Here is a 23922-nt window from a genome sequence, read left to right as displayed (position 1 = left end):
ATGGAGTTTGGAGATGCTCTTTGGGTGGTAGAACGAAGCTTTTCAGAGGTGCTTTGTGTCATCTTCAAAGGTCATGTGAGGGTAGGCCTGACACCAGTCATCACAGGTGAGATGCGATACAGATATACTGTAACATCAACAGTTAAAACTCAGGTTCAGCCATGTTTTTTGTTTGGTGATGATAAAGGGAGACACACAATACCACTACAGAAACTATTTCATGTCAAATGGATTTCAGGGATTTTGAGTGCTCAAACACAAATTAAACTAGAAGAGTGCACTCAGTAGAGTGCAAATTCCCACCAGGTATATCTCTCCTTCTCCAGTGCTCAGACTTGATGACAAACCTGCTGAGGAGTTAGCGCTGAATTGCGCTATAAAACAGATTTTATGAAGGTTTTGAATTCCCACAACCATGAGAAGTCCTTTATCATACAATCATAACTGTGCACAAAAATTATTAGGCTGATAGGCCCAGTAGTGTGTGAAGTGTGTGAGATTAGCAGCAGACAGATACATGCACACATGGATAGAAAAACAATCTTTTTCCTGCCAATATAAGACTTTTGCACAGCTCTCAAGTTGATTGAATGGGACATATGAAAAAAAAGGTTTTAATATGCAGGGCTCAAGCTAAAAATCTACCAATAAAAACGTTTGACCTGTCAGTCTGTGGAAGCACAGCCTCCTAGGCGGACCCTCAAGGTAGTGTCCAGGACTTGCACATGACGAAACACATAATCCCCTCCAGGCTACCGCCTGGGGGAGAGTATTACCATGTTCCATAGGTGTCAGAAAGTATCTCTTGCACTGTTGTTCTAATGTCCTGTTCTTGGATTACTTTCGCATTGTTTTATTAAGTGTGTTGCATTATTGTTGTTGTATTCGTCTATAGTTTATGTGTGCTTGATGCAAAACTGTTAATCATGTGATTTGAAAAAAAAATATTGTGCTTCACTTGTATAACTATGAGTGAAATTACTATGAACAGATTTGACTTGATTATACTCGAGTTGCTTTGAAAAGCTTACTGGAAGAAGAATGCGATATGAAATGAGACACAAAAATATCAGGCTGCTGTGTATGTCTTTCCTCTGTGGCTACTCTTAGCTGGCATTGATTATCAGCAAGAAAGATCTACAAGTGATTTACCCATCTCATTATGAGAAAGTCAACCAATTATCCTAAAGTAGAATGGCAAGTGGAATCTAATGAGTGTGCTTTATCATATTTCTGGCATTAGCCCTCTTACGGTTCTTATCTATAAACAGCTGCATTATCCACATTCATCATATATGTCAAGCACAAGGCTGCTTACATACAGATACATGCCTGCTTACATATACGCAAAACAATAACAGATCACGCATGCACACACATACCGAAATAATATGCAACCAAATGCACGTTCACACCTGTTTAACACACACACACACAATTATTTTTTCATTGTATATACATACAAAAAATATACGTACAACGAAATCTGTCTTCTGCATTTAACCCATCCTATTGTGTAGGAGCAGTGGGCAGTTGCAGCACCCAGGGACATACTCCAGTTCTCTTTCCATTGCCTTGGTGAGGGGCACAGACAGGAGTATTTACCCTAAGATGCATGTCTTTTTGATCGTGGGAGGAAACCGGAGCACCCGGAGGAAACCCACACAGACACAGGGAGAACATGCAAACTCCACACAGAAAGCACCTGGGTCACCGTGCTGCCCCCCCACCCCCATTCATTGGAAAAATTAATGACGATTTCTTCAAATGCCAGCCTAAAACGTTTTCATAACTACTCTGTAGCCTACAAAGCGTGGTCAAGTGAAAGCATGCAGTAATAATTGAGGGAAACTATGTGCGTTGGATTATCAAAGATATTGTTATCATAAGCGCCTTTACACAGTCAAAAGCACTTTAAATGGCCATTTCTCCAAATGCCATAGTAAAACGTCTTCATATTGGCTCTACACATTGTGTGTTCCCACTTCCCAGGGTATACCAAATCCAAGACAGTGTGGCGTGATATGATAAAACCCTGTCCAAGATATATTGTTGCCACGGTCACCTAAATATAACTACAAGAACATTTAATGGCTTTATCTCTAAAATGCTATTGCTAGTAAATCTTGTGTAATGGACATTCTATCAGCCTACCGTGGTGAATGTAGCGTAGTTATTACTTTGAATGGTCATATCTTCAAAATGCTACAGTAAAACCTTTCAATATTTGGTGTGCTCATAATCCAGGTCTTTGTTTACTTATCCTAAATTTAATAAAAGGTTGTAGTAATTATGGGTAAATTTTAAAAATTGCTTTTTCATATATCTTTGTCTACACATGACGTGGTCATTTCTCAGAATGAACACATCTGAGCAACGCAAACTTCTTTTTTTCATATTAGAGGTGCACATAGTGTAAGTCTGCGTCAGGATAATAAAATGTGATACGAATTCTGAATTATGTACATGTTTCTGTATGCTTATTGCATGCTCTAAGAACTTTTAATGTAATAAAAAATGCAAAATGAAAATTTAATTTTCTTACTGCAATCATATTTCTTTCTTCTCTTTCGTGAAAACCCGAAATCAATTCAAACCTGACGACTCCTGACGTTACCATAACTGTAAATATAGAAGCGCACTAATTCTTTTACGAGCGTGGTCCCACCGCGCGTTTTGTCAAAGATCTGACAGGCTGACCGCTGTGACAAAGCCTGACGGCTCTTCCCGATGTTTTTTTTCTTTTTCTTTTTAAATCTCTTTCGATTCGAGACTTCAAACTCGCTTTGACAGAATATTTGTCTGAGAATATAACTGTTTAAGACTGCGCTGCCACCTGGACCATTTACACACGAAGACGCATCTTTATGGATTTCCCTCACTAGGAAAGAGTTTGCCGTGTTTGGAAGGACATTTAAACCCCCTGCTTAATGTGTACCGATGACATTTCTCAATGCGGATACCTGGTGAATTTGCGCTTATTGCGGTTCTTTTGCAACTCCTCCCTAAGGTGAGTTCTGCCTACATGCTGTCATTCTGCATCTTCCGATGCCCCTCTTAGGATTTTGGTGTTTGACTTAGATCGCACCCTCTCTACCTAGATGAGGCAAAAACGAATGCTGCCAATATGAAATGGATGCATGATCAAGATCAGAAGTGTGGATGTCATTATGTTTTGACTTCGCCCTCATACACACTTCGGTCAATACTCTGTAGGTCAGAGCAATTCCCCCTGAGTGTGATCCAGACTACATCTTACTCCAGGATGAAGTGAACTGTTTGGAAGTCCTGAAACTCAACGGGAGCACTATTGACTTTGCAAGTCAAGGCAAGTCATAACTTAGTCATGACTTAGCAATCCCCCTGTCAAGAAGAGGGTAATAAGTTCAGTGTTGGAACTAGGATGTTTTGCTTGTGTGGGTATTTGGGTATATGAGGTGGGCAACTAAACAGAACATAAAAAAGACTGTGGCCACTCAAAAACCTTTCTGTCTGCCCCATCTAACAAGGAACAAAAGTATTGCAGAACTTTTCATCGTTGGCACAGCTGACAAGGGTAAATAACAGATTTTTTGATCTTATGAATTTAGTTAATTAGTGTTTCTTATTACATTTTAAATACAAATATACAGAAGAAACAATTTCGTTTCTGAGTCTATAAGGTTTATGACGTCAAACAAAAATACACCTATTTCTCCTATTTAGGTAAAAATGTGAGGTTGAAATATTTTTTCTTAATCATTTAAGAATCTATCTATCTATCTATCTATCTGTCTATCTGTCTGTCTGTCTATCTATCTATCTATCTATCTATCTATCTATCTATCTATCTATCTATCTATCTATCTATCTATCTATCTATCTATCTATCTATCTATCTATCTATCTATCTATCTATCTATCTAATCCTCAACAATGTTAAAATGAGTTCTAGTTGAAAAAGAATGGCCATATCCTTCAATGTCACATTGAATTTGGCTTGTCACTGCCTGCTTCAAAGAGATGAGAGATATTAATTGAAATGTAAGCCATTTGGTTAATTAATTTGCAGCGCCTTATGGTATAATTCGTGTATCACACAGTTTAACATGGGGAAACCCTGGTGAGTATTAATCCGGCAAGGTTGTTGTCATGCCTTATGAACTGAAGCTTACTATAAGCAGTGCTGATCTATGGTGAGCTGAAGGTGAAGAAAAGTATGAGAAATAACCTGCATTATACTGATGTGCTCCTGGTGGGCTAGTATGTCATTATCGCCAAATGTGATGACACGAGAGGAAATGCAATGAAGCCAACCTTGCCCTATTATAGGGGGAGGTAACGGCATGAGCGGTCAGCTAATCACATTTGTGGCTATGGTTTCTTCTGCCAGATGGGTAAATATGTGAAAATCTAACAAAATTGCATTATCTCTCTCTTCAGTTGGCTGACTGATGTCTCACTTGATGACATCCCACGTTTCTAGAGTTCCACTGGGCCAAGGGGCTCGGCTTTATCTCAAACACCAAAGTAATAATGACTAGCAAACATTTCCTTTACTTGTCATGTTCTGGGCAGTACATCCATTAGCAGGTGAACAAATCAGGGTGCAGTAGATTTTGTTTTGCTATTCATCTTTGACATCTGAACTTTTTTTTTCTTACACTGACTGCTCCAAAACTTTTATTAGAATTTCAACTTGAGAGGAAGTTGTCAATTTCAACTTTGAGCATCAACCATCAGAAAGACAGAAAAAAAACAGACTTGTATTTTAACTTCGTCGTGCATGCAAGAAAATAGCTTAGCTCTGCAGTAAAATTGGGACCTAAGTGAAGAAATGTCCACGCATGTTTCATTGAAATGTTTTGAATATTTCCATAATCTATATGTATATAGAAGGTAGGTTTCAGATGAGAGACTGTTAGAGTGTTGTGTATCTCAAGCCTCTTTTGTCTGTTAATTTGGCATTGGCTGTAACACATCTCTACACCCATACTAATGTAGAGATGACAAACCAAGGACACTATGTGTTGATATCTCTTGATCCTGACACAAAACCGAATGTAGGTTTTTCGTGGTTATTTTACTATTAGGGTAAAGGCTCATCTACATGTTAAGGGCAAGCTTGAAAATAGGGAGGGAGAGTGACTGATTCGTTGGGCATAAGTTAAATAAAATGGATAAAAAAAAGACATTTATTCAAATTACACCTACGACACCTCCAGAACAAAGGCTGAACAGTGCTGGAGTCCCATAACACCCTGCATCCACTACTCCTGTCAACACTGACCAGACCTTACTACACCTAAAGATATGGTGGAAGGAGTAACTTCTTGTCTAAGTCTGTCTTCTATGATTTGTTGCTGCCTCCTATGTTCAGCTCGAAATATGCATCCTACAGATTTTTTTTCAAAAATAAATCATGACTTTAGTTTTGGAGATATCAGCCGTAGAGATGTCTGCCTACTCTCAAATACAATGGAACTGGATGGCACTTGGCTTGTGTTACTCAAAGCGGCAAAAAAATACATTTGAAAAACTCAACAGCAATGTCTCTTTCTAGAAATCATGACCCGGTTACTCAAGATAATCCAAAGACCTTGCTGTGAGCAGTTTCATGTAAATTTAATTTGGTCTGAGAAAATAGTTGAATGAATGAATGAATGTACAACAACATATTTTGTAGTCAGGGGTCACAAACAAAGTGTTCTAGAGCAATACTTCCAGCAAGTCAGACCCACATACACAACAACAACAACAGACCATCATTGGGTAGTTAACATTAGTTAGCTAATGTTAGGTAAGACAAACGTTAGCTTTAGCTAGCTAATGTTAGTTAGCTTAACCATTACAAACTGCATGCTGTGAATGAATGAATGAATGAATGAACAAACGAACGAATGAATGAGTGAACGACTGGATGCAAACGTTAGTAACTAGCTAACGTTAGCATTCATCCATATTCAGAAACTGAAGGTAAGAAACTAAAGTGTACTAAACTAGCTAGATAGCAATCTGCTTACTTTAACCTACACCAAGCGTAGACTTTAATGAGGATACGGGCCACTGTGATGGGCAGAGGAGACGTTCGACTAACGTCAAGGTTAAGAAATGGTGTGGTCCACTTAAGGGGTTACTGAAAGCTTATTACAAGCTTGTCCCAGGCATGAATATGGAAAATATATTGTAATATTTATGATTACAGGTAAGAAAGATATATGTTTCAACCCCCCTGACCTGTTGTTTTTACCTCTTCTGGGGGGGGGTGGGCATAAGACTGCCCCAGTCACCCCCATAATTTGAACCATGATGCAACCCGATGAGTTATTAGAGAGCTCGGTATCATTTTACACAAAATTGTATCACACGGATGCAGGACTTGCAAATGCCAGTTAGCTATCTACCTTCTTGCTGTACAAAATATAGGCTATACAATATTGCCCAGTTACTCAGATACACGTGTAATAGGAATACTACAACACGCTAAAGATTCGATAAGAAGCATTCATTCACAAACTCAGTCAGATGACGTTTAAAGTTATACGTTCACGTCATAAAGTATCAGTAGGCCACAACACATGACTTACAAACCCCGTTCCATGTGTTTGACATACACAAATACTTTCCATACTTATCGTTTAAAACTAGGCCAAATGGTCATTATACAACATGGCCTAAAAGACCTAACAATCAGGTACCAGACCTGCAGAGGCTATTAACAATCATCATCTCATCTAAACAGGTAACCTGGCCCGATAGGAGCTGTCCGTGGCACTTATTTTCTATGTGTAAACAACCCTAAAAAAAAAACTACTCCAGTCGATTAACACATGCATCTAAATCCAGTCAAGCAAGGCACAATACATCTAAGCAATATAACCACATCAGAAATTGCACACATAGCTACATCGGCAGCTCTGTCAATAGTAAAGCCACAGAAAAAAAAGAAGAAGGGGGTGTGCATTTCACTCACCCTGTTTGAAAAACAAGGGCATTCTCATGAAGGCCAGCAAAATAGCTGCAGAAGTTTAGTGCTAGCAGCAAGCCACTCTGTGTGAATAATTTTCTTTATTTAATGTCCGAATCCGGCGGCACGGTGGCACAGTGGTCAGCACGGTCGCCTCGAGCCCCGGGGTAGTCCCACCTTGGGGTCGTCCCGTTGGGTCCTCTGTGTGGAGTTTGCATATTTTCCCTGTGTCTGTGTGGGTTTCCTCCAGGGGCTCCGGTTTCCTCCCACAGTCCAAAGACATGTAGGTCAGGTGAATTGGCTGTACTAAATTGTCCCTAGGTGTGTGTGTGTGTGTGTGTGTGTGATGGCCTGGCAGCCTGTACAGGGTGTCTGCCCCCCTGTCACCCAATGACTGCTGGGATAGGCTCCAGCGACCCTGAGAGCAGGATAAGCTGTTTGGATAATTGATGGATAGATGGAAGTCCTAATCCTTCCTTTTTCCCCCTCCGTACTACGCAGCTCTAGTTTTGGCGTTGACTTGCCGTCAGTTTTAATTTTAAATTGCTGTTACAGTGTTTTTTTTTGTAAAATTGCCTTTTTCACTAAACATTCCAAATGTCCACCCTCCATAGCTGCACGCCACTACTAGCTAACGGTGTGTGTGTGTGTGGGGGGGGGGGGTCGTGTAACGATCACGAATGTGTGGACGCTAGCCATTGGCTAACGGGTTGGACCCTTTAGTTGACTGGTTAGTGCAGTCGCCCGCGGGCGACCCGGGTTCGCATCCCGGCTGCGGCGGATTCCCGGCTGCCCCCTGAATTCACTACAATACATTAAAACTGCATGGGCACACATAATAAATCTAGTTATGCGTTTGTCTGACTCTGTGTAAGTAGGAGACATGGTAAAAATCCTGGAAACCACAGGTGAATCTAATAGATATATAGATAGATAGATGAATTGATTGATAGACTCTATGATCCCCACAGGGAAATTAAAATGTCATAGCAACCAGATACAGTAAAACACAAATGACAATAGATAAGACAAATAAATAATAAAAAGGGTTCTCGTAAACGCAAGTTAGTCCACAAGCAGTTGAGTGTCAGCAGGCCTGGCAAAGGCATATGAATTGTAAAGTCCGATAGCACCCGGCAGGAATGACCTCCTTTACTGCTTCTGAAAACACGCTGGTTGAACGGGTCTGTTGCTGAAGGTGCTCTTTAGCTTAGCTAACATGCTGTGTCAGGCGCGGGAGGCGTTGCCCTGGATCGCCAGTTTAGCCAGCATTCTGTCCTCCTGATGTTGACAGATCAGGGTTTCTTGTTAAATGTGTCTTAAATGACTCTACATCTCAACTACACTCTTAACATTTGGGAAAAGTTGTAGAAGATGAAACCGTATTTTACCTGCCTATTTTCTTGGCTAAATATGAACTGACAACACATAGTCCAAGATGAAAATATATTAAGTCAGAGCTTCCTGCTCATGCTATCTAAAAGACAAATGTTCATCATTACACCATTACGATTTACTGGTTCTCCAGGTTCCTCTCACAGGTCCGATATAAAATGTTAATCACCTTGTTTGAGATCTGTTCATTGAATTCTTTGTTTCTCAAACAGAATGCACAGGCTTGTGGGACCATCTGAACTGCTGGCCTCCTGCTGTAGTTGGAGAGGTCGTGTCTCAACCTTGTCCCATGTTCCTACACTCTTCAGGTTAGTTGCATGGAGCTGGACACACACACACACACACACACACACACACACACACACACACACACACACACACACACACACACACACACACACACACACACACTCAGTGCAAGATATATGTAAATGCAGTGAGAGAGCAAGAGAGGTCCTGATAAGATGTGGCTATACAGTATATCATACTTATTTATATGTATAAATAAGACCTTAGCCAATGAGGAACATGTCCTGACATTTTCTCCAGGAAGAGTGTTCAGGAACTGTACAAAGCATGGCTGGACCGAGCCCTACCCTTCACATGAGATAGCATGTGAATACGGCGTCAATGAAAGCCTTCCCATCGAGGTATACTGTTTCAATTATTACTTCTGGGACGTGTTCCTTCTCTTCCATCTCTTCTTCCTATTTTTCTTATACCATGCACACATAAATATGTGATGCTTAATTGTTTTTTTATAGTGCAAACATTTTTTTTCCACAGTATAATATTAAGAATACTCAGGATTGTGCATTTTGTGAGTGTTAGGTAAAAAAAATTGTCGATTTTGCATACTTTTCCCTGACCGATTCCCTGTTTTTAAGGTCAATGAATCGCCAATATCCGCTGAAGTGTCTCAGGGCAGCTACAATGATTTATTTGATGAAATGCTTATTGAGTTCTGTCTAACATGAATAAAAACAAGTTTAGTGACTTACTGATGAGGGACACCAGTGAGCGGTGAATTGCTCAATCAGCAGCTCCTTGCTGTGCCTTACTCATTGTGTTTCACCCGCCTTGTCTCCGTTTGTTTGAGTATTTTCACTTTTCATTTGTTTATGCATAGTACACGTCAGGGCCAAATAGCAGCTGCATTTAATTTATAGTTTGTTTTAATTTTTGCTGAGTATCGAGCTTAAGTTATGTCCGCCAAGTAACTTTAGGTGGTGGAATGCACAATACTAAGAAGTCGAGGACATAAACATGACAATACAATGTAATATCTAAGAGAAACAATAATTCCTGGGAGAGTGCATCTGTGTATGTATAACTTGCTTGCAAGTAGCAGGGACTAACAATGAAATCAGGTATCGATATGGGTGTGCATGAGGGCTTCACCATAGCAGCACAGTGCAGATATACTGTCGGGTAAACTTTCCCAAAGCGAAGTACACTGAATCGACTTAAACATGCTTTCCTGTCCTTTGCTAAACCTTCAGCCTCTCATTGTTTTATCTTCATCAATATTTCAATAAGGAGAGACCAAACTGAGAATAACAGCAAAATTTTGTATATATTCACGTACACAGAATTTATATCTTTATTTTGGCGTTCAGACTCAATCATGAAAAACATCTCCACAGGGTGTCCAAGTAGCGTAGCGGTCTATTCCGTTGCCTACCAACATGGGGATTACCGATTCAAATCCTCAAGTTACCTCCAGCTTGGTCGGGCGTCCCTACAGACACAATTGGCCGTGTCTGCGGGTGGGAAGCCAGATGTGGGTATGTGTCCTGGTCGCTGCACTAGCACCTCCTCTGGTCGGTAGGGGTGCCTGTCCGGGGGAGGGGGGGGACTGGAGGGAATAGTGTGATCCTCCTGCGTACTACGTCCCCCTGGCAAAACTCCTCACTGTCAGGTGAAAAGAAGCGGCTGACGACTCCACATGTATCAGAGGAGGTGTCTGCAGCCCTCCCCGGGTGGACAGAGGTGGTGGAGCAGCGAACAGGTAATTGGGGTAATTGGCTGGATACAATTGGGGAGAAAAAAGGGAGGAAAAAAAACTTCTCCGTAGAACTCGACCTGTGAAGGTAAAGGTGATAGGATGCCCAGAGTCTAGATGCTGGTGGTGGTTTACACCATGGAGGTGGATACCCTGGGCAAATGAAGGCTGTATTGAGGCGGTGATGGGGGTGGAGGTGGGTTTGTAAGGTAAGGTAAGGGTCTGTGAACGGAGAATGGCAGATTAGTGATGACTTTTCAACTTCAACATGTGATGGCTGATAGGATAGCCAAGGGAGGACAGAAAGGTGATTGGTTGGCTGTGATGATGCGCTTAATCAGAACTTCTCACTTGGGTCATCAATATATATATATATGTGTGTGTGTGTGTGTGTGTGTGTGTGTGTGTGTGTGTGTGTGTGTGTATATATGTGTGTGTGTATGTATGTATGTATGTATGTATGTATGTATGTATGTATGTATGTATGTATGTATGTATGTATGTACAAACCCCAATTCTAATGAAGTTGGGATGTTGTGTAAAACTTGAATAAAAACAGAATACAATGATTTGGATATACTTTTCGACCTAAATTCAATTGAATACACTACAAAGACAAGATATTTAATGTTCAAACTGATAAACTTTATTGTTTTTTGCAAATATTCACTCATTTTGAATTTGATGCCTGCAACACGTTCCAAAGAAGCTGGGACCGGGGCAGCAAAAGTTTGGGAAAGTTGAGGAATGCTCAAAAAACACCTGTTTGGAACATTCCATGGATGAACAGGTTAATTGGAAACAGGTGAGTGTCATGATTGGGTATAAAAGGAGCATCCCCAAAAGGCTCAGTCGTTCACAAGCAAGGATGGGGTGAGGTTCACCACTTTGCGAACAACTGCGTGAGCGAATAGTCCAACAGTTGAAGAACGAAGTCTCTCAACATACAATTGCAAGGAATTTAGGGATTTCATCATCTACAGTCCATAATCCCAGCAAACATGCCTCTTTGGGGCCCATGTGGGGCCACTGCGGGCAGGAACAGAGGGCCCACTGTGGGCCCCATTACCGGCATGAAATGCGGGGCACGTGTGGGCCCCACACTAAAGGCCCCTGGTGGGGCCCCAGTGGGCAGCCCACACTCAGCCCACACTCTGGGCTGAGTGTGGCTGCTCACACTAAGCAGAGTGCGCTCTCAGTGGGACCCATTGTGGGCCTGCAGCATGCCCACAGTATGTCCACACTTTGGGGGGGAGCAGTGATCCCACACGGGCCCATAGTGCCCCATGTGTACCTGGTATGCTAGTGACATTTATTGACAGCCAGCTCAAACAAAAAAATGAAGAAAATATAAATTATACGAAGAAAGAATTTTATTGAAAATTGGAAACAATTGGAATTGAAAAACAAAACTATATACCAAGTTAAATGCTTTTATAAAACAGAACAACAAACATAGAACCACATTTGAACACAATAAGAACATTAAATCTAAAAAAAACCCAAACATTAAATCTATTTATTTTTTGCTCCTTCTGCTCCTTTCTCCGTCTCTATCCCTAGCATTTCTGAGCCACATTTTGATGGCAGCTTCCACCTCGGATGCTGTGGCCCGGCTGCTTTTTGTCACAGCATCTGAAGAAAACAACAATTGACATGTAAGTGCACAGTATGAGTTAGCCACAGGTGGAGCATTTAATCTAGCCTGGGATCCCATTCACCTGTTGGGGTAGAGGCAAATCTCGAACAGAGATGTCTCGAAACCTGGGCAAGTAAAGCCAAAATTATCTGTATGTGACCGTGTTTTTTTTTATTTAGGCAAACTGACACTTTGATTGTTCCGTGGACTCAGGCGGGGCAAAATTCAAATTAAACTACCCAAATCCAACTTCTTGGAGTATTTAAAGTAATTAGGATTGGCACCACCTCGTGACCAAGCCCAAACTGAACCAGGGCTATAGGCTATATTTACTTGTGTACTGCTAGAGTGATGGAGTGTGTCAAGTTTATTACTGCACACATGCACAACATGATGGATGTATTGCAGACTATATGAGACTACAATAAGCTGCTGTGTGTGTATGTTCGCTAAATTTCTGATGGTTCAAAATTATTAAAATTGTAAAGTTATGAGTAATAGTTAATCTGTAATTAAGTTGGTTAAAAAAAGCATGAGCTACTCTATGGGAACATTTAAGGGACAAAAAATTAACAACAAAAACTAGTGTTCTTTCTCTTAACTATAATATGAAACAGCTGCGACAAACCAAAAAGTTGAGATGGTACTTGTCTTGTTGGATGGGCATTTTTAGTTAAGTATGGGATGGACCGGTTATACCTTGGACAATTTGTTTACATTTTACTGTCATTTTTGCAGAGGTCTGACTATATGCAGCATTGGGCATGGGCAGTAAATAAAAAGTTTGAGTACCGCTTACCCTAAAGCAGTTGTAATCTTAAAACGTTTTAACTGTACTGTCAACAGGGGGTTGACCTCAAAGGTCAAAACTGCTGTGGTCTTGCCCACAGTAAGCCCACATAGGTGCCTCAAAGGGCAAAACTGCTGTGGGCCCCGCATGGGCTGACCCACAGGGGGCCTATGTGGGCTTACTGTGGGCAAGACCACAGTGGGTTGCCCACAAAAAACCCTCATGGGGGCCTCAAAGGGCAAAACTACTGCTGGCCCCGCATGGGCTAACCAAATGGGGCCCATGTGGTATTAGTGCGGGTTTGCCCCTGCCCACATTGCTCCACAGTAATCCCACACCTACCCACAGTGGGCCCGCACGGGCATGTTTGCTGAGATATCATCAAAAGATTCAGAGAATCCAGGGAAATCTCTGCACGTAAGCGGCAAGGCCAAAAACCAACATTAAATGCCCATGACCTTTGACCCCTCAGGCGGCACTGCATTAAAAATCGACGTCATTCTGTAAAGGATCTTACCACGTGGGCTCAGGAACACTTGGGAAAACCATTGTCAGTTAACACAGTTCGTCGCTACATCTACAAGTGCAATTTAAATCTCTACCATGCAAAGCGAAAGCCATATATCAACAGCACCCAGAAATGCTGCCGGATTCTCTGGGCCCGAGCTCATCTGAGATGGACTGATGCAAAATGGAAAAGTGTGCTGTGGTCTGACGAGTTCACATTTCAAATTTTTTTTGGAAATCATGGACGTCGTGTCCTCCGGGCTAAAGAGGAAAAGGACCATCCAGATTGTTCTCAGCGCAAAGTTCAAAAGCCAGCATCTGTGACGGTATGGGGGTGTGTTAGTGCCCATGGCATGGGTAACTTACACATCTGTGAAGGCACCATTAATGCTGAAAGGTACATACAGGTTTTGAAGCAACATGTGCTGCTATCCAAGCGACGTTTTTTTCAGGGACGTCCCTGCTTATTTCAGCAAGACAATGCCAAGCCACATTCTGCACGTGTTACAACAGCGTGGCTTTGCAGTAAAAGAGTGCGGGTACTAGACTGGCCTGCCTGCAGTCCAGACCTGTCTCCCATTGAAAATGTGTGGCGTATTATGAAGCGCAAAATACGACAACGGAGACCCCGGACTGTTGAGCAACTGAAGTCGTACATCAAGCAAGAATGGGAAAGAATTCCACCCACAAAGCTTCAACTATTAGTGTCCTCGGTTCCCAAACACTTATTGAGTGTTGTTAAAAGGAAAGGTGATGTAACACAGTGGTGAACATGCTCCTGTCCCAGGTTTTTTGGAACATGTTGCAGGCATCAAATTCAACATGAGTGAATATTTGCAAAAAAAACAATAAAATTTATCAGTTTGAACATTAAATATCTTGTCTTTGTAGTGTATTCAATTGAATATAGGTCGAAAAAGATTTGCAAATCATTGTATTCTGTTTTTATTTATGTTTTACACAACATCCCAACTTCATTGGAATTGGGGTTTGTATGTATGTATGTGTATAGGTGTATATGTCCACAGGATGCTGCAATGAAACCTTCGATGTAGAAAAAGAACTCAACGATTCAGGGGCAAAGATATGATTTTTATAGCTCAAAGCTATTAAATGGCAGAACAAGCTTGTTTCGTGCTCAATGCACTCATCAGCTGCCTACAAGTAAACCATCACTGGTGATCATCTCCTCATTTAAATGCAAGTGTTGAACAGTCTCATGCTACCATGCAGATTATGCCGCTGCTTAGCTGTTACATTGTGAGAATGATGCTAACTTTATGGAAACTGTGGAGCGTTGCAGACTTGTTGCTATGTGGTAAAGTGCCGTCCCGGACCAATTCTCAGCGTTCTGTTTGGATTGGCTAGAAGTGGAATAAAAATGTAAATCATCTGGTGGAGCCTTCTGGTTTTCCTCAGCCTCTCCTTCCAGGCGTGCTGAGTGCAGTTTTCCTGTTGGGAAGACAGCAACGCTTAACCAGAGTAATTTAGATGATAGATGGTACCTGCACAAAACAGTTGTACATTCTCTTCGGGCCTGTCTCCGCCTCTCTTTCTCTCTGTGTGTATCAATTTGTCTTTCTTTCTCTTAGCTGTGTGTCCGTTTCTCTCTCCGTCTCTTGTCTTTCTCTTTCCTCTGTCTCTTCTCTCTTCCCCCCTCTCACTGTCACACACACACACACACACACACACACACACACACACACACACACACACACACACACACACACACATACACACACACACATTCCTCCTTGTTGCTGTCTTCCTCAGAGGATACACATGTGTATCACATGCAGATGCAAACACATCCACTGTCTATGTCTCTTGTGTCTCTCTAACTGTACCTTGTACTAAATTGTCCCTAGGTGTGAATGTGTGTGTGTGTGTATGTGTGTGTGTGTGTGTGTGTGTGTGTGTGTGTGTGTGTGTGTGTGTGTGTCTGTGTGTGTGTGTGTGTGTGTGTGTGTGGGCCCTGTGATAGCCTGGCGGCCTGTTCAGAGTGTCTCCCCGCCTGCTGCCCAATGACTGCTGGGATAGGCTCCAGCATCCCCGTGGCCCTGAGAGCAGGATAAACAGTTTGGATAATGGATGGATGGATGGACACTGTATCCTCATACTTTCTCTTCACTCAACATCTCTTTCATGAAATACTGTACCTAAATTTTCACCTACATGCTCCCCCAAAACACACACATGAAATCACATACACCATGGCACATGCTCTCTCTCGCTCTCTCTCTCGCTCTCTCTCTGCTATCACCTTACTCCTGGTGAACTTGGTGTGTGAATTTCCCCAGATACCCAGGTCCCACAGGTACTTCCTCTACGCCAGGATCATGTACTCTGTGGGCTACGCTATCTCCCTTGTGTCGCTCACCATCGCTGTTAACATACTCTGTCTCTTCAGGTAGGTAGTTGATCAGCGGCTGAATTGTTAAATTTTAACAAGACACATGGTGGACAAACAGACACACAAAACCGATCTCTCTCATTTTCACTCTCACAAATGCCATAGACCTTTTTCGATGTAAAGTGTTGTGGCCAAATTGTTCCTCTAGATTTGTCTCCACCCTGTTAGATGTGAATCAATAAACTTATCTATCTGGATATGATAGATAGATAGATAGATAGATAGATAGATAGATAGATAGATAGATAGATAGATAGATAGATAGATAGATAGATAGATAGATAGATAGATAGATAGATAGATAGATAGATAGATAGATAGATAGATAGATAGATAGATAGATAGATAGATAGATAGATAGATAGATAGATAGATAGATAGATAGATAGATAGATAGATAGATAGATAGATAGATAGATAGACAGACAGACAACTTTATTAGTCTCCAAAGGGGAAATTCATTTGCCACCAGACAAGAAGCATACATACATCAACAGTAGATAAAGACAATCACCACCACGAACAGTACAAAACACAGAACAACACATAGTAAAAAACTATCATAGAATTGACATGACTGTAAGGAACAGGCACCACGTCCAACTGATGCATATTTAAAAAGCAACAATAAAAAAAGACCAAATATGGTTACAATCCAGACAAGTTTGGTATTAAATGTATTTTTTCTATGCCATGCTTCCCTATACACACCTTGCACACAGACATTGTATTGCACAGTTGCTGACATTTGCCCCTGCACCTGCAACAAACCCGATCACAGGTTCAAGCACAGCTAAAAAGCCTCCTCCAACCAATAGAGAAGCACACAAAACACAATAATGCATGCCCACAACACAAAGACAATTCGAACTAATAAATTAATCAATTGGAATAAGAAAATTAACCCGTGCATGTGTGAAAAATTAAACAAAACATCTATCGTTAAGTCAAACACATTTTGACTGCTACATAAAGTGATTTGTTTGATTGAAAACCATGTCAAGTAGTGAAGTTGATTGTCTCAATCCTCAGCTGAAGGACTGAGACCATGCAGCAACCAAACAGGGAATTGACACAATTCCCTAGGCTGTGACCAGTTTTGTTTCCATTGAAAATGTTTGTGGGCTAAGCACAGTTGTTTTAAGTGTCATTATTTTGAGTTATCATGTCAAACCAAGTGAAATCCTCTTAGAGGACACACACACACACACACACACACACACACACACACACACACACACACACACACACACACACACACACACACACACACACACACACACACACACACACACACACACACACACACACACACACACACACGATCTTTAATTTAGATTGCATGTCCAGGGGTAGTTTTGTGGTCCTGTGTTCAGCCACTCTCGCTCTCGTGGTATCAAATCCCACCGCAGTGTCCTCCTCTGCATGCCTCCTGTGTCTGCTCCCCATCTCCCGCTCCACTTTCTCCGCTGTCTAAACAAGACAATTATCAAGGCGAGTGGATCATTTGCTCTCTGTGCCCAAAAAAAAAAAGACCAATAAATTTCAGTTGTATCTACAACCAAAAAATTCGATAAGTATACAAACAGCAGCCCCCTATTCTCCGCCGTTATTTGCATCCTGGTGTTCAATTTATAACTCTTCAATCTCAAATATTTATTTAATCTTTTTAATGGGAGCAGTCCATTCACACTGTTGATATTCTTAACCTCACATGAGGGGAAGCCCTGTGATGCTGGGTGAGCAGAGCCACATGTGGCTCCTCATTTAGGGGAACTAAATACACTTCCACACATCAAGTCCATTTTATTTGTTTGGCCCATTATCACAAATTTAAAATTTGCCTCAGGGGGCTTTACAGCAACACAACATCCTGTCCTTACACCCTCGCATCGGATAGGGAACAACTCCCTAAAAAAAAAAACTTTAACAAGGAAAAAAAAAATAGGAAGAAACCTCAGGGAGAGCAACAGAGGAGGGATCTCTCTCCCAAGACGGACAGGCGTGCAATTGGATGTTGTGTGTACATAATTTAATTCAACACGAATATCTCAGACCCTGCTCTCATTAACTATCTTGTTTTGACATTCCCTCTACCCAGGAGACTCCACTGCACGCGGAACTTTGTCCACATACAGCTCTTCATCTCCTTCATCCTCCGAGCAGCCCTCATCTTCGTCAGGGACTTTGTCCTCTTCTCGTCAGATGACCACTTTCACTGTGGCGTCTACCCGGTGCTTAAACTACCAACAGCTTATCATAAGGGTGTTGTTATGCCTCATGCGGCCTTATGTTTCAAGAACCACTCGAAATAAGAGAGAGGGAGAGAGAAGATCCTTGTGTCCTGTCAACCCCTAAGGGAGCGGATGTCTTTCTTTAGCTTGGAATCTAGATTTGGTATGTGAAGTATTGCCTGAGGACCCAGGCTCATTGAATAGAAAAGAGTACACAGTATGTACAGTCGGATCATCCACCATTGATGGTCTCTTAGGGCAGCATGCTTGAAATCGGAAGGTTGCCGGTTTTAATCCTGACCAACTGGAAACATCTAGGTGGGAAAAATAAATAAGCAGCTCTCTCCCCTTCCTTAACTGCTGTAAAGATGCTCTTGAGCAAGACAACAACCCCCCCCCCCCAATCCCTCCTGTTGGAGATCCCAGGGTTGAAAGCATGGGAGTGTGAAGCATTCACGCTGACACGACTGGGTGTGAAAGGAGCATGCAAACTCAACACACTATCCCTTGATGGGGTGTCCGGGTAGCGTAGTGGTCTAGTCCATTGCCTACCGACACGGGGATTGGCGGTTCGAACCGCCGTGTTACCTCCGGCTTGGTTGTGGGTACGTGTCCTGGTCGTCACACTAGCGCCTCCTCTGGTCGGTCGGGGCACCTGTTCGGGGGAACTGGAGGGGGAATAGCGTGATCCTCCCATGCGCTACGTCCTCCTCGTGAAATTCCTCACTGTCAGGTGGAGAGAAGCGGCGTGCGACCATGTGGCAGGTAGTCTGCAGCCCTCCCTGCATCGGCAGAGGAGGTGGAACAGTGACCGGGGACAGCTCGGAAGAGTGGGGTAGTTGGCTGGATACAAATGGGGAGATAAAGAGGGAACCCCCCCCCCGAAAAAAAAGAAAACTATCCCTGGATAACTAGAGATTCACATCAACCGGCAGCGTTTCAGCCGAAGTCAATTTAGAGGAGAGAAATTGGGTTCTGAATGTACTTCAGCTGTGACTTACCCAGGCCGGGTCCTTATCTGGAGATGTGTCGGTCAAACAGGGCATCACTGGAACAGTCTATATATATATTAGTGATTGAATAGACCAACTGAAACTGAGTGACGCTAATATTGACAAGGTCAGGGGTTCTGATCGCTGCTGTGTAGTTCGGGGGACAGAGAGCAGCACTGACAATATCAGGGGTCAGGGATCAGTGTCTGCCAGGGCCACTCATGCTTAGAATACATTTACACAGTGGTCTGGGTAATTTGGGATATGGCTGAAATTAGCACATTTGAACATGATGAGTCTTTCCCTTGAACTTTCATCATCTGCTGCCTCCCTCAGGTGTACTGTAAGATTGCAACTGCAATATCCAACTACTGCATCATGGCCAACTACAGCTGGCTGCTAGCTGAGGCCCACTACCTGTACAGCCTGGTCAGCGTCTCCCTGTTCTCCAGGAGAAGGAGTTTGTGGTGGTACATCATCCTTGGCTGGGGTAAGACTTTGCGACTATGGTAGATCTCACTTTTACTACATTTCTTCTTCATCACAAGTGCTCCAGAAGTTGGCTCTTTCTGCTGTCTTTGTTTTTTCTGTCTGTCTCTCTTATTGTCCCACTGTCTCTGCTCTCTCTCTTTCTCTCTCTCTCTCTCTCTCTCTCTCTCTCTCTCTCTCTCTCTCTCTCTCTCTCTCTCTCTCTCTCTTCTCTCTCGTCTCTCTCTCTCTCTTCCTCCTTGTCTAATCATTTGTTATTTTCCTGTCCTGTCTTGGCTAAGTTTTGCAAAGCCATGCAACTTGTTAATATCACCACTGCCAGTGGCAAGATCACCAGTACATCGTAGTGATAATGGTGGCAACACCTTACAGATGCCAGTCTAGGAGATTTCTTTCATTATAAAACAACTCTAGCATTTGTCAGTACACCATCTGTTCTCCCTTTCGATGCAAAGTTAAGGCAACTGATGTTTGGATGGGGGAAAACGTCTGTAGAGTCAAAACATACAGGGAAAATAGACAGTGCCTAAGAGGAAGGACACTCATTCATTACATTCAGTCAAAATCTAGTCACATTACAAGGGAATGGCTGCTCATTGTACTAAAATCCCTGATTCTTCTTATCCGCAGGGTCTCCAATGGTTATTATTGTAGGCTGGAGTTGGGCAAGGTACCTTCATGAAGATATAGGGTAGGTTAAATGCATAATCACCTTTTGGAGAGGTTGAGAAGACAGGGCCCGAGGACCACAGGGGTCATAAAGGCGGACTTCTAGATGGTCCCCATGACTATTGTAATCATACACATCCTTCTCAAAACTTGTATTATGCCAAGTGTGGTGTAGCGTTGACAGCTAAGTAATTCTGTTTAATAGAAATTCAGCCAAAATTAAATGAAAATAATTAATATCTTCCGGAAGGAGGGTCCCAAACTTCTTTCGTTCAGTGATGTGAATAACAACAGCTGATTCAAACAAGAGGAGACCAAAAATAAATTCAAATGGAAAGTTAGCGGCAAGCCAGTACATTTGTGGACGCGAAACCACCATTTTTGAACGTCTTTAGTAGATATTGGTTAGCTTTAAGCACAGCATAGTTTGCTGAAGGCTGGATGTGCAAGCCAAGACTTTGGGGGGTAAGGGAGCCACAGGCATTCAAACAGCAACCAAAACTACCCAGCCAGCCTGGCTTGAGCATTTATGAAGGCTGAAATCTGGAATCTGGGCAGCGGAGTTACTTACTATGTTTCACTTCCTAGCAGTCAGCAATCCACACTGATATTTACTATTGCTATCATATTGTCCATCATATTGTACTTCAGTAGAGCCAAAATATTACACATAGCTCCTTTAAGAACGACATGTTTTATGGATCATCAGTATGGATTACATGCATGTATTGATGAGCATGGCTGCTTACTCTGTGTGTGTGTGTGTGTGTGTGTGTGTGTGTGTGTGTGTGTGTGTGTGTGTGTGTGTGTGTGTGTGTGTGTGTGTGTGTGTACACATAGTTATTAGTTATTTCACATTTTCTCGGGTGTTGCAGATGTTGGGAGACTAGAAGACGGGAATGGATCTGGTGGATTCTCAGAGTTCCTGTTCTGCTCTTCATTATCGTTAAGTAGATCTTTAACCTTGAGCTCATTCAAAAAAATGTGATGGTAGAGCAATGCCAGATAATTCCGCAACGCTGGAACACAGTTACGTTCGATCGAGTTCAGATGATTTTACTGAGGTTGGGTTGTTTATTCTAGCCCGGGTCAGTGAAGGTCATCTCAGTTTGATTTTGATTTGCCTAGTTAAGTTTCACTCTGCTGAGTCTAGATCGATTTAATGTTTGAGTTTATTTAGTTAAAAAATTTTAAACAAAATAAAACCTGCATTTAGATCAATAACTGTAATGTGCGAAATAATATACAGTGAGAGAATTAACGATGTCTTCATAAATTTCACATACCCACAGTTTTATTGATATTTTTACAGGTGAACTTGTTATTTTTCCTTTGTATAATACGAATACTGGTGGCCAAACTGAGGGCACAAGACATGCCTGGCAATGAGTTTGTCCACTACAGGTCAGTGGTCTGCCAAGCTGTTTTGCATTTCAAATACTGATTATAGAAAGGGTCATTCAAAACAGAAAATGCTCTTTCTGATGTGACTTGAGATATCCTGTAACTAATTCACTACAATTCATGTGTGAATTTTCATGTACTACCCTTATATTGATCAGTATAATTGTATGTTGTTTTTTTGTTTTTTTTTCCAACCAGGAAGCTTGCAAAGTCTTCATTTCTCTTAGTGTCACTCTTTGGTTTGCACTACATCCTTTTTGCCTTTCTTCCACATAAAGATGAAATATGGAACTTCATTGAGCTGGCTTTTGCTTCCACTCAGGTACAGTATTGAACTTTCATGAATCCACCTGAAGCTCCCGTCTCTGCCTACGATGTTCGATTGTGTCAATCATCTGGGTGGTTGTAGAAAGTTAGAGAAGTGGGTTTTGAATACTGGGCAGTTCAAATGCTCAGACCTGGTAAGAGAAATCTGAACAGAGGGGGTGTCCGGGTAGCATAGTGGTCTATTCCGCTGCCTACCAACACGGGGATCGCCGGTTCGACTCCCCGTGTTACCTCCGGCTTGGTCGGGCGTCCCTCCAGACACATTTGACCGTGTCTGTGGGTAGGAAGCCGGATGTGGGTATGTGTCCTGGTCGCTGCACTAGCATCCCTAGTCAGTGGAGATATCAGTTAGGAGGGGGGACTGGGCGGAATAGTGTGATCCTCCCATGCGCTACGTCCCCCTGACGAAACTCCTCACTGTCAGGTGAAAAGAAGCGGCTGGTGACTCCACATGTATTGGAGGAGGCATGTGGTAGTCTGCAGCCCTCCCTGGATTGGCAGAGGGGGTGGAGCAGGGACCGGGGCGGCTCAGAGAGTGGGGTAATTGGCCAAGTACAACTGGGGAGAAAAGGGGGGAGGGGGGCTCTGAACAGAGGAAGTGATGCGAGTGATGCTAAGAAAAATTAGACTTGTCTTTTAATTTGATTCGCTAGAAACGATCCCAATTGTAAGAATTATCCCGATTATACATTCCATCCATCCATCCATCCATTACCCAAACTGCTTATCCTGCTCTCAGGGTCGCGGGGATGCTGGAGCCTATCCCAGCTGTCATTGGGCGGCAGGCGGGGAGACACCCTGGACAGGCCGTCAGTACAATCCCTGCTCACAAATTCAAAAAACACGTTTCTTTTCAAACGGGAGTCCTCGGGACACGTAATGGAAGGTGGAAGTTGGTTGCAGAGAGTTTGTCTGTGCAGGTCTGTTAAATGAAAATGTTGGTGAGCCCCTGTATTTTATCTGTTGGTTATGATAACTGCTGCCAAGGTGTCCCTGAGCAAAGCACCTTACCCTGACAGATTCAGTGTAGCCTCTCAGTAGCAAACACTGGCAGACTTGCAGTGTCATGTGCGGGTTTAGCCGTGACTGTGAAGTTGTGTATTTTGCAGAAAATGAGCATACATGTAAGGCAAACTTTCCCAAGAAAAGTTAATAATTTTCAGTGTGTATGACAGCAACCTGAAATAATTTCTTTATCTTTGCTGTTCCAGGGGTTCGTCGTAGCAGTTTTGTACTGTTTTCTAAATGGAGAGGTAAGTCGTGCTTACTTCATATGCCAAAATTTAAAAAAGGCTCATCCGCTGTTTAGTCTGAAGGCTACTACTTAAAATGCACTGGTTTATGAAAACCGCGAAAAAGTAAATACTTGCAAATCCCTAAAAAAAAAGAAGAGCAAATTGCAGAGTACAAAATCTTTGATAACAGCCGTCAAGGTTTCATTAATTTATGCATTTAATGTTTATATATTTTGTGAATTCTACCATAGTGTACCGTGTATTGTATCAACCACCAAGCAGGCTATTTAATATCCTTCTCAAGATGTTTACAAAACAAAGTAATTTGTGTTAATGTACATTATATTACATTTGTACGGAATGTGCCTTATAAATAAAGTTTGATTCATTAAATAAATCAAGCCAAGTTCATTTATATACATGTAGCCCTAAATTACAATTACGCTCTCAGAGGGTTTTTATGCTTACATTACATTCTCCAAAAACAGTAGCTGACAATTCAATGGTAGAAGATAAATGAAGTCCTAAACTCTTGGCCGATATTTGACCTTTGACCCTCCTGGGATCTAGGTGCAGAATGAGATCCAAAGGAGGTGGCAGAGGTGGAGGCTGAAACAGCAAGTGCAGGAGGAGGCCAGTAGACAGCGTGGGTCGGTGAGCCAGAGCGGAGGGGCTCTCACCAACGTCTCGCTGCTCCACAGGGGGCCCGGTTCCCCCCGCTCCAGTCTGGTCTAGACAAAATACTGAGGAACTGTGCTCATGCACACGTGCAGATGCATGCAAACACACACACACACACACACACACACACACACACACACACACCCATGCACACAGAGCCCCTGCTGACACATTCTGCTGATTTGTTTTCTCTCCT

General features: G+C 42.4%; 1 protein-coding gene across 1 annotated transcript; it reads left to right on the top strand.

The window, feature by feature from the left end:
• Positions 1–23780, top strand: sctr (secretin receptor). The gene is made up of 13 exons (XM_056288878.1): positions 1–81; positions 3217–3328; positions 8521–8649; positions 8891–8991; positions 15583–15692; positions 17797–17929; positions 19258–19411; positions 20041–20101; positions 20955–21024; positions 21392–21483; positions 21682–21805; positions 23022–23063; positions 23616–23780. The coding sequence occupies exons 1-13, from the start codon at positions 1–3 to the stop codon at positions 23778–23780; spliced, it is 1374 nt and encodes a 457-aa protein (XP_056144853.1).
• Positions 23781–23922: the final 142 nt, after the last annotated feature.

The sequence above is a fragment of the Lampris incognitus genome, chromosome 11, assembly GCF_029633865.1.
Source record: "Lampris incognitus isolate fLamInc1 chromosome 11, fLamInc1.hap2, whole genome shotgun sequence".
In the NCBI taxonomy this organism is placed as follows: domain Eukaryota; kingdom Metazoa; phylum Chordata; class Actinopteri; order Lampriformes; family Lampridae; genus Lampris; species Lampris incognitus.
The sequence above is the reverse complement of the archived record's forward strand: the minus strand, read 5'-3'. Positions and strand labels throughout refer to the sequence as shown.

What these genes read in the sequence shown, in the direction of transcription:
- sctr (XM_056288878.1), top strand. Translation starts at nt 1, where the DNA reads ATGGAGTTTGGAGATGCTCTTTGGGTGGTAGAACGAAGCTTTTCAGAG. An exon ending in GTACATCATCCTTGGCTGGG is followed by an intron (nt 19,412 to 20,040) that starts GTAAGACTTTGC and finishes TCTTATCCGCAG; the next exon opens with GGTCTCCAATGGTTATTATT. An exon ending in TACCTTCATGAAGATATAGG is followed by an intron (nt 20,102 to 20,954) that starts GTAGGTTAAATG and finishes CGGGTGTTGCAG; the next exon opens with ATGTTGGGAGACTAGAAGAC.